At 38.4% G+C, this 12,381-nt stretch overlaps 1 protein-coding gene across 1 annotated transcript in view; it reads right to left on the reverse strand.

Annotated features, from left to right (window-relative positions):
- Window positions 1-11,574: 11,574 nt before the first annotated feature.
- CFAP95 (cilia and flagella associated protein 95) overlaps window positions 11,575-12,381 on the reverse strand; it is a 121,443-nt gene continuing 120,636 nt past the window's right edge. Inside the window, exon 6 of the mRNA XM_004454746.3 lies at window positions 11,575-11,777. Coding sequence (XP_004454803.1) covers window positions 11,589-11,777 — 189 coding nt within the window. The 3' untranslated portion in view covers window positions 11,575-11,588. The remainder of the gene's footprint in view (window positions 11,778-12,381) is intronic.

Consider the following 12,381-nt stretch of genomic DNA (forward strand, 5'->3'; position numbering starts at 1 on the left):
AAATAAGAAAGGGCAAGAAGTGTGGGAGTTGGGATAAGTATTTACCCCCTCAAGGTCTGAAGGGACTTGGGGAAGGACAAGGTCCCAGAACCTGAGGATGGACAGTACTATGACCTCCAATCAAGGAATGCAACCAGCCTGAGTCCACCCTCTTGAGGCACAGGCTCAGGAAGTACCCTATCCTCCCTCCCCTTCCCTCTATCACCTGTTGACCAAACCAAAAGGAAGTCATAGTAGGATCATCAAATAAGACAGACGAACAAGTTAAATTTGAGTTTAGAATGAATGTGAGGGAAACGGACTTAGCCCAGTGGTTAGGGCGTCCGTCTACCACATGGGAGGTCCGCGGTTCAAACCCCGGGCCTCCTTGACCCGCGTGGAGCTGGCCCATGCGCAGTGCTGATGCGCACAAGGAGTGCCGTGCTACACAGGGTTGTCCCCCGCGTAGGGGAGCCCCACACGCAAGGAGTGCGCCCCATAAGGAGAGCTGCCCAGCGCCAAAGAAATGCAACCTGCCCAGGAATGGCACCGCCCACACTTCCCTGCCGCTGACGACAACAGAAGCGGACAAAGAAACAAGACGCAACAAATAGACACAGAAAACAGACAACGGGGGAGGGGGGGAAATTAAATAAATAAATAAATCTAGAATGAATGTGAGAACTTAAATATTGCAGGGACATACTTACAGTAAAAACACGCCATTGTTCATCTGAGATTAAGATTTAACCCAGCACCCTATATTTTTATTTGCTAAACCTGGCAACCCTAAACTGAGAGGGCAAGAGAGTGCACCTTTAAAGCACAGCCCTCAGGCCTCAGGACAGAAGTTTGGGGAGTAGATCTGAAGGGTGACAAGAAGATTTGCAGCATAGATGAACACAGAAGCCAGACTGGAAGGAGTGGGCAGGCCAGAGGTAGAGGCAAATCAGAGCAGTCCACTCTTGGCAAACATGCTTGTGGTTTGACAGAGTGGCAGGATTAAGGGAAGGGGTGGGTGACTGATATTGCCAGGTCCAGAAGGGGCCACTCAAAAGCACATTTGGAGGGGCCAGGGCATGTTCTTCCTGACTTGTGATGCTGTTTTAATGCTTCTGTGGGAGGGGACAGTCTGAGTGCAGCCTGCAGCCTTTCCCTGGGACCCACAAATAAATCCTGTGCTCAGGACCAGGTGTGTTAGATGGTACCTAGGAGAGATGGTGAATGTGTATTGACTCCCTTCTTAGGGTGCCTGAGACAAAACTCACCTCCTAGCAGAGAGCAGCCTGCTAACACATCCCTTCTCCTTTTACCCCAAACATATAAACAAACAAACACTGGAGACCATCTGGCTAAAATATGTGTGTTGCATGACACCTGCTCACCCCTGCTGCTATCTCTGTTCCTGGAAGGAAGGGAACATGATCCCTCAACTACGGCATGCAAGAGAAGAGAGAAGTGCACAAATATGCAACGTATTTGTGGTGGGGTGATGTAGGGGAGCCCTGAACGGTGTTATGCATGTTTGTTTTGTAAGCTTAGAACTTTTACCATGCACTTATTGTTTATGTATGTTCATGTATGAATGATATACTTCAATAAATCATTTTTAAAATGAAATTTTAAAAAGAAGGATAAAAGAGAGAGAGAGAGAGAGAGAGAGAGAGAGAGAGAGAGAGAGAGAGAGGAGTGCACACTAACATTTCCCTGTATAGGCTGTGGAGTAAGACCTGCTGGCCATGGGGGGCTGTGATGGTTAAGTTCACATGTCAGCTTGACTAGGTTATGGTGTTGTTGCTTGGTTAAGCAAGCACTGACCTGACCATTACTGTGAGAGTGTTTCATGGATTTAAATCATGACCCAGTTGATAGCATCTATGTCTGATGACATTTACAGTCAACAAAGGAGATTGCTTTTAGTGATGAGAGACATCTCATCCAATCAGCTGGTGGCCTGCAAGGGAGGACTGAGGATTTTAGCAGTCAGAAAGAAGAATTTCCATCTCTACTTCAGCCAGCCAACTTCTCCTAGGGAAGTCATTGTCACCTTTTTTGGAGTTTCTAACTTGTGGCCTCTCTGCACTATGGAATTCAGACTTGCCAATCCCCATGGTCATGTGATGTACATATATTATATTAAGAGATTTATTTTATTATAGGATTTGGTTAACAAACTGTGGGGATAGCCTGTTGGTTTTGTTTCCTGAAAGAAACCTGACTAATACAGGGACAAATACCCACTGGCAATACTGACCTGGCTTTGTCCCTTCTCTGAGTAAATGTTCCATCCACTGCCAGTGTGAGTTGTGCTTTTTGTAGGCATAAACCATGGTGTGCACTGGGCCCCTAGGACTGCTGTTGCTGGTGGTAGACATTGTGATGCTTTGCTACCCTCCGTGCAGTGGGCCTCCTTTGGAGGTGATAATAGGTCTCTCTCTTTGGATCAACACTTTTCCTTCAACAGAGTTCATCCATTTTTCTCTAGTTAGCACCCTGGGCGCTCTCTAGAAAACAGTCTACTAGAAGGATTAAGATTTAGAAAATGAAGTTTGCAGGTAAGTAATAATTCTAAGATTTCAGATTTAACTTTTAACAGGATCGTTCATTAGGATTGACAAACTCTGGAGAATAACCTACTTTTTCTCCAGAATTCTCGGAGTTGCATTATTATAAATTTTCTATAAATAAATCTCTTCCTTGCATTGCTGTAGACCTGGACTGAGGACTATCTGCCTGCTCTTGCAACAATTTGGTCAATATCTATATTTTCTAGGATCTCACCAAATATAAAGTGAATATGAATTTTTAAAATTATAGTTTTGTTTGGAAGATGGGAATTGGTACCTACCATTGCTATGTTTTCCTTTTAATTGCAGCTCTATAAATGGTACCAATATCCACAGTAATTCTTAACCATCCATGATGCTGATAAACAGGTACACCATGACTAAGTCAAGTTTGATATTCATTCCCACACTGTCCTTCAGTTATTTCAGCTTTTGTTTGCTTTACTTCCTTAGTACAGCTGCTGTTAACCCTCAGCATGTGATAAGAAAGTGACTCATAAGAATAATATAGTTTGTGTCCAGAAGGCTACAAATAATGACTAAATTCATACTCATAAATATTTCTCAAGCCTAGAAAACAGAAGGCACTATAAGCAGGGATACAATAAGCCATCACCCATGACCTTCAGAGACCTTATAGAAAAATTGCATTTTTTAATATAAGAAATTTCAGCAGGGAGGACATGAAACAATGATGTAAACTGTACCTCTTAAAATATTTGTCATATGCTCCAACCTCTGAACCTACAATTCAGCACTATCATTCTTCCAGTTTATAGCTTCTGTGGGCAATTACACTTCAGATAACCAAATCTCAGCAATGAATACGGACCCAAGAAAAGTAGCATGCCTTCTGCTTCATTTTTGGTATGGCATTTCCTCAGAACAGGCTCCCTTTTGGCTCATCTTCCAGGCTGCCTTTTGAGATCTTAGTCTCACAAGCTGCCTGCATCAAACCTATTGTGTTATAATGTTAAACTTTTACCCATCTTTTGGACATGAGCAGTATTTGTTATTACTGGTGCTCTGGTTTATGAGCAAAGGTTATTTTACTTTAAGGAGGATTTCAATCAGATAGATGGATTCTCAGATAAACTCAGGTTTGCTGTACAGGACATAAAATCGTCTTGGGCTCATTTTGCCAGCTCCTTACATTTTCCCAATTGCCACTGGAGCCCTTGTTAATAAAAACATGCTAATTGTCTCAGTCTTTTTAACCAAAGCCATTCTGATCATATAGACTGCATGTCTTACCAATTACTCATGCACTCATCCATATCAGCATCTGATCATGACAGACATCTTGACGCTAATTACTTCAACACTACTGAGTGTTCACAGTATTTCAGATACTTGTGGCCCCAAGATAAGTCAACATAGTCTCTACTTTCTAGGAGCTCATGATCAAACTAGGGGGAAAACATGAAATGACCATAAAAAAAACAGATGAGTGCCATCGTAGACAGACCTGCAAAAACACAAACACAGTTGAAGGAGCAAGTTATTCTGGCCTTGAGGAAAAAATCAGGGAAGATTCTAGAGGGGGTAAAGAATCTCAAAATATTCAAAATGGTCACAAGTCTCTGTTTTGAGGCTTTTTTGGATGCATATATCTTTCTGTAATCTGACTCACAGAAAACAATGGTCTCTAAATGGAATGGAGAAACAAGGCTTCCACATAAACATAACACTAGGCAGAAAACAATCAGGCTATGAGAAAAGTACAGAGCTGGCTTTCTGTTGGGAAGATCAAATGCGCCATGGGTTGTGTGGTCATTTGACAAACTGGCCACAAGCCCAGGCACTAGAAAGTCACAGACTAAATGAACAGTACTGCTTTAATCACTAAGAATTAAATCATGCTTGCCTCAACTGTCAAGATATGCCCAGACCAGAAAAACCACCCCCTCAGACCCACAGGACAAAAGAAATAATGTTTGTTGTTTTAAGTCACTAAGTTTTTAGGCAGTTAACAAAATCTATCTGATAAAATTATATAGTCTCTTGTGATTGCAATAAAATATATATTGTTCTTTGGAAATGGACACACAGACCTTGGAATTAACTTCATAAATACTCACAGTTGTTTTATTTCATTTTCTTCCAAAAGGAACACTTTCATTACATAGTGATGTCAGTGTGTTTCCCAAAGGTTTCCCCTAACAGGAATATTTGTAACTTTTTCAAATAGTTACAAACAGTCTTGATTTCATTAGATTGTCAAAGGGATACATAAGCACAAAAGTTTAAGATCCACTGAGTAAAAGGGACATTTTAGCATGTGGGAAGAAAATTAGAAATTTAGATGAATTTGATTCCTAGAGAGCAAGTCCTAAGTTACCACCCTGACAAATGGAAAGTAAATTTGATTCCTAGAGAGCAATCCTAAGTTACCACCCTGACAAATGAAAAGCAGAACTATGTGATTAGAAATTAAAGAATACTTTTACCATGCATTTCATGAGAGTCTCCATATTACTTTATTAATTTACTGTATCCCCATCATTATAATCATGGTTATCAAAAGAATTGATTAAACACCTTCTTGTGTGCTATATATTTTCAAATGACAACTCTTGCCTCCAAGATCTTCCAGGATTTTCTTCCTTTTCAAATATTCTGTCACTTTGTAATAGAAATTTCAATGATTTGATTCTAAATATAATCTACCAGACTACTTCTCATGCCAGAAATAAAGAAAAAATTTTTTTTCAGATAATGTGTCCCCAATTATTTTTTTAAAAACTATGTTACAAAAGGTTACAACCTTAAAAGATAAATAACCCTATTTTAAAATGGGGGAAGCAGTTGTGGCTCAAGCAATTGAGCTCCCATTTACCATATGGAGGACCCGGGTTTGAACCCCTGGACTTCCTGGTAAAAAAAGAAAAAAGGCATTCCAGACCTGCATGGAGAGGCTACAGCACAGAGTAGGGGAGGCTCCTGCATGGCACAGAAAGGTGCACCAAAAAGATGATGACGCAACCAGATAGAAAAAAAAAAAGAGCAAAGACCTCAATAGAGATTTCAACAAAGGAGATTATATAAATGACCAATAAGCACATGACAAGATTCTCAGCAGCATTAGGGAAATACAAATAAAAATCACAACAATAGCCCACATTTGTTTATCCATTCATCAGCTGGTGGACAATTGTGTTGTTGAGATCCAATTCTAATCACAGTTCCAAATTCAGCCCTTTCTACATCCAGTCTTCTGCTGCCAGAACTATTTTACTAAAACACGACATTTTAATCATGTCACTCACTATCAAAACCCTCCTCTCTGCCTATGAGATGTTGAAGGAACACATTGGCTGACATTTCAAAGTCCTCTTCAGTCCAATCACAGCTAAGAATAAGATTCTGCCTTCCTTTGAAGAGGGCAGTGTGGGTCAGTAATGTTCAGAATTCATACAAAACAAAAAGAACAGACCCCAACAATAAAAAGCAAAAGCCCAAACTAAAGAACAGTGGCATGCACATTATGTGACTTCAGGATTTTGTTGTTTATACTTTTCATCTGTTAATTAGTAAGAGTTTAGTGAATTTTTGTTTCCTCTGAGGATGGGTTTAATTATTTGGTCAGCCTAGGCTTAATTTATTCCCATTATTTTGCTTTATACAAAAAGACTTCATGATAAATGGTAATCAAGCACTACCTCCAATTCTTGATTAGCAAAATATGGGAAATTATAGAAGCTTTGTGAGGGGAGAAATGAAATTAATGAAGAAAGTGTGGTTTATGCCATGTGTGGTTCTTCTAGCTGAACAAATAATCCAGGGTGCGGCTAACAACTAGAGATAAACAGAAGTCTGTAAGAGGACTCCTGAAACACACACAAATTGAACATCATTACACTGTCAGTGTTGTTTAAATTTTGGCCATTTGAGCTTTTAAATGTTTGTCATATCCAAGTACTATCTGCATTTTTATTCACCTGAAACTTGGCTTTAAATGGAATGTAAGATAGCTTATGTTTTGTTTCAGTTTTTCAAATCTTAAGCAGTTATAAGCCTGATCATGCTAGTTTTATGTATTTTTTCTAACAAAAATTAAAATAAATGGGCTTCTGGTCAACCAAGAAGGTGCAGTAAGATGCCCCAGGGTGCCATACCCCCACAGAATCTTTGAGCAACTAGCAAAAAATGGCAGAGCCATCTTCCTCAGAACTCCAGGAAACAGTTAAAAGGTTTCAGTTACTGGGCAAGTGCCAAATCAAGAAAACCCAACTTTAAAATTGTAGGAGAATTTTCTTAATATCATCTCTTGCCACTGTTAGGGCTATCATATGGAATTATGTTGGCATTTACTATTGTGTCTTTCATGAGTGCTGTTAATTTTGGGTAGAATCACCACGGAGTATCTTGTTCAAACTGGGACACTTTTGAGAGTGAAAGGGAGTGCTCTTAATAATTATGCCATGTCTGAAAGCATGAACCCAGAACTATTCCAGGCTAACCAGGAGGTATGGTCCCTCTAGTTACGGACAGCCAGTATCTAGATGATTTATAATTGTGCAAAGTGACTGCATATATGTTTGTGCATGTATATGTGTGGGTTTCCTGTTAAATGGGGCTCATGTTAAATGGGGCTCATATTACTGGATAAGGGGTTTGAGAGAATGTGGCTTCCTAGTCTGTTATGTTAACATACTTTTCTAAAACTTCATTTTCTAAAACTGCTTTATTTGTTAATTCATTTACTCTTTCAATCATTGACAGTTTTTGTTTCTTTCCATTCACTTTGTACTCATTCGTTTTCATTAAATTTTGCATTTATTTTGAAAAAAAAATTGTAGGAGAAGCTTATGGTACCCTTGCCACATCATTAGGGCATTGAATCCCTGCCCCTTGGTGGGTGGGGACTCACAGATAAAAGGCATGGCAAAGGACAGAGTTGAGAGTTCTTGATGTTGGGGTTTTGATGTTGAAGTTTGATGCTGAAGCTGGAGCCCCAGGGAGAGACAGAGCTGTTCACCTGATAGTCTACAGCTGACCTTGTGGAGAGAGGCAAAGCCTAGAAAGCCTCATAGTCGACAGCCGATCTTGTGGAGAAAACAGAAGAGCTGAGTCCAGAGGAACCCAGGAAACCTAAACCCTCACAGATATCAGCAGCCATATTCTCCAACACGTGAAAGTAGACTTTGATGAGGGAAGTAACTTATGCTTTATGGCCTGGTATCTGTAAGCTCCTACCCCAAATAAACACCCTTTATAAAAACCAACCAATTTCTGGTATTTTTGCATCAGCACCCCTTTGGCTGACTAAAACACAGCCTGAAAGATTGAACCAGGAAACTCATCTCTGGCTCACCTTCCCAGAACGTGCCCTACAGACAAAAGCAGCTTATGGACAGCTAAGCAGTATAAGAAACAACTAAATCAAAGCTGCCTGGGGCAAAGGATTCCCTGCTTTAAGTCATAAAACATAGCACCCAGGAAGAGGAGAAATTCTATTTCATAAACAGTAGAGGGGGAACTGGATTTGGCTCAACTGATAGAGTGTCTGCCTACCATATGGTAGGTCCAGGGTTCAAACCCAGGGCCTCCTGACCCATGTGGTGAGCTGGCCCATGTGCAGTGCTGATGCGCGCAAGAAGTGCTGTGCCACACAGGGGTATCCCCTGCATAGGGGAGCCCCACATGCAAGGAGTGTGCCTTGCCAGGAGAGCTGCCCCATGGGAAAAAAGCGCAGCCTGCCCAGGAGTGGTGCTGCACACTCAGAATGCTGACACAACAAAAGAGATACAGATTCCTGGTGCTGCTGACAAGAATGCAAGCAGACACAGAACACACAGTGAATAGAGACAGAGCAGACAATGGGGGGGCGGGGGGAAGGGGAGAGAAATAAATTAGAAAAATTAATATTTTTTTAAAAAAGAAAGAAAAAAGAAAAAAGGAGTAGAGGGAGCATTCAAATATCTGTAAATGGGGGACTTCCTAAGATCACAAGTAAGCAGAAACCCAGGACAAGACTCAGGTTTGGAAACAGAGAGGAACCTGCACTTTACATTCACTTCAGCTGGATCTTGATAGGAAGACTAAACTCTGAAGGAAAGCACCAACTAATGCAGAGCTTATTTGCAAAGACTATGAAAGATGAGTTTTGCTTTGGTCTGTTTTAGGTTTTTTTGCTCTGGGCACTCAAGGAACTTACTATCATATCACTAGCTGGATAATACAAATTAAAAGGACAGCTGGGAGACCAAATTCCAGAGTTAACAGTTTATTGAAATGTAAAGTAAGCAACAGAAGATTACAAGACAAACAAAGAAACAGGTAAAGATGGCCCATCCAAGAGAACATGATAAAAATCCAGAAACCGTTAATAAAGAAGACCAGACTTTGGATATACCAGAAAAGACATTAAAAATGATCTTCAGTATTCTCAAGGAGATAAAGGAAAACATAAAAAAGGAACTAAAGGATATAATGAAAACATTTACAATAATAACTTAAAAAATAAAATATCTAGGAATAAATTTAATCAAGGATGTAAAGGATTATATATGGAAAACCACAAAACAGTGCTGAAAGAAATCAAAGAAGATCTAATTAAATGGAAGATTATTCCATGTTCAAGGATTGAAAATCTAAATATTGTTACAATGTCAATTCTATCCAAAGCAACTTACAGATACAACTCAATCCCAATCAAAATTCCAACAGCCTTCTTTGCAGAAATGGAAACTCCAATCTTCAAATTTATATGGAAGGGTAAAGGGCCCTGAATAGACAAAAACAACTTGGAAAAAAGAGAACAAAATTGGAGTATTTACACTTCCTGATTTTAAAAATTATTACAAATCCACAGTAATCAAATCAGCATAAAACTGGGACAGGGACAGGACAATGGATACAAATTGAAAGTTCAGAAATAAAGCCTTACAACTATGGAAAATTGATTTTTGACAAAGGTGCCAGGTTCACTCAATGGTGAAAGAACAGTTTTGTCAACAAATGGTGCTTGGAAAACTGGATATCCATGAGAAAAAGAATGAATGTTGTATTAGTCAGCCAAAGGGGTACTAATGCAAAATACCAGAAGTCTGTTGGCTATTATAAAGGGTATTTATTTGGGGTAGGAGCTTACAGATACCAGGCCATAAAGCATAAGTTACGTCCCTCACCAAAGTCTATTTCCACATGTTGGAGAAGATGGCTGCTGACATCTGTGAGGGTTCAGGCTTCCTGGGTTCCTCTCTTCCTGGGTCTTGCTTCTTTCCAGGCTCAAGTTTCCTCTCTTCCCAGGGCTTGCTTCTCTTTCCTAATGACCATGCTCATCCATGCTTACTTCCCAGGGCTCCAGCATCCAAAACCAACATCAAAATTTCCAACATCAAAAACCCTCCTACTCTGTCCTTTGCCATACTTTTTATCTGTAAGTCCCCACCCACCCTAATGACATGGCACAATCAAAGTCCTAATCATAATTTAATCATGCCCAGGTACAGACTAGTTTACAAACATAATCCAATATCTATTTTTGGAATTCATAACAATATCAAACTGCTACAAATGTGGACCCCTACCTCATACCATATACAAACATTAACTCAAAATGGATCATAGACCTAACTATAAGAACCAAAACTATAAAATTCCTAGAAGAAAACATCTTCAGGACCAAAAAATCCTACAATTCAACAATAAAAATTCAAAGAACCCAAGTTTTTAAATGGGCATAAGACTTGAATAAACATTCTGCAAAGAAGATACACAAATGGCCAAATGCACATTAAAAGATGCTCAACATCATTAGCCATCAGAGAAATGCAAACCCAAACCACAAAGAGATACCATTTTACACTCCTTAGACGGGCTATTATATTATAAAAAATGAAAATGGAAAATAACAAGTATTGGAGATGATGCAGAGAAATAGGGACACTCATCCATTGCTGGTGGGAATGTAAAACAGTACAGCCACTATGGAAGACAATTTGGCAGTTTCTGAGAAAGGTAAGTAAAGAATTGCCATATGACCAGCAATCCTACTTCTAGTTATATACGCAAAAGAACTGAAAGCAAAGTCTCGAACAGATATTTGCACAACAACGTTCAAAGCAGCATTATTCACAATTGCTAAAAAAATGGAAGCAACCCAAGTGTCTATCAACGGATGAATGGATAAACAAAATATGGTATATTATATACAATGCAATATATTTCAGCTATATGTGACAACATGGATGAACCTTAAAGCCATCATGTTGAGTGAAATAAGCCAAGCACAAAAGTACCAATATTTTATTAGATCACTGATATGAAATAATTAGAATAAATAAATTTATAGAATCAGAAACTAGAATACAGATTACCAAGGACCTGGATGGAGGTAGTGAATAGTGAGTTAATGCTTAATTGGTACAGAATTTCTGTGTGGGATGATGGAAACATTTGGTAATAGATGGTGGTGATAGTAGCACACCAATGTGAATGTAATTAGCACCACTGAATAGTATATATTTGAATGTGGTTAAGAGTAAGAAGTTTTAGGTTATATATATGTATATATATGCTATTAGAATATAAAATGTTTGTAAAACCCATAGGACTGTACAACTCAAACAGAGAGCCCTAATGTAAATTATGGACTATAGTTAACACTACAGTTATAATAATATCCCTTCATTAATTGTAACAAAGTTACCACATTAATGGAAAGTGTTAATATTAATAATAGGGGAAACAATGTATGTGGGGGGGGAGGGGGAGTCATATGGGAACTCTATTTTCTGTATGACTTTTCTGTAAAACTACAACTTCTCTAATAAAAAAACTAAATACACAGGCCTTAAAACTAATAAAATATAGTTTCAAGTACCATCTAGAATCATGTTGTATGCCCTCAGCACTTCACTACTAAATTTTGGGAAACACTGAAGTAGCCTACACAAATAGAATGTCTAGAATATAAGATTTTGAGTTTGAAGGAACCTACTACAATATCATTTCCACTGCATTCATTAAATGGAAAATCATCAACCATTACTTCCATTATTCATACATTAGACACAGAAAATCTGATTCCATACATTATTTTAAAAAGGGGAAAATAGGACCACTAGTTAATGAGTGGATTTTGTGTTTTACAGATGAATTAGCATAAATCCCACTTTCATCATGCCAAGTGTTGATGCCAAATCTTTTGGAGCCGTCTAGATCTGTGAACTGAGAACGACATTTTCTGTGGACTATCGAATAATCATGTTGACAGGGATAATCCTATGAAAAAGAAAAAGAACATCAAATGATTGGATGTATAGAAAGCAGTGACCAGCAAAAGCTGACCTTTAAGGTACTATTCTTATTAAGATGAAAGATTAAGTTTGAAATAATTGATTAAATTCTTCAATATAACAAACACTCAATAAAAATATAGTTATTGCATTTTCAAACCCTTCTAATTGTGAAAGAGGAATCTAGGTCACTGTTGTTTTATTTATAAAACTAAAAACAGGATAGATTATTATACTTGTAAAATTTTTCCAAACCATAATTATACAGCCTAAAGAACAAATTAAATTTTATTATCATCTAAATAAACCCAAAACAATTACAATTTAACTACCATTCAACACTTCTTTATTAAAATAAGTTATAATCATTCTGAAGAATAACATCTTGAATTATGTCTTTAATAATCACTATCAAGTCATGCTTCCTAGGACAAGGGTGTATGCCAAACCCTAAAACTGGTTCCTATAAGAAATTTACCTCAGCATAACACAGTATAATGTTTAAGACATTTATCCTCTGGACTTCATTAAAGTCCCTATTGTAATAAAAAAAGGCACTATCACTGACCATTTCCCAAAGGAAAGGATTA

This window comes from Dasypus novemcinctus, chromosome 8, assembly GCF_030445035.2.
Source record: "Dasypus novemcinctus isolate mDasNov1 chromosome 8, mDasNov1.1.hap2, whole genome shotgun sequence".
Classification (NCBI taxonomy): domain Eukaryota; kingdom Metazoa; phylum Chordata; class Mammalia; order Cingulata; family Dasypodidae; genus Dasypus; species Dasypus novemcinctus.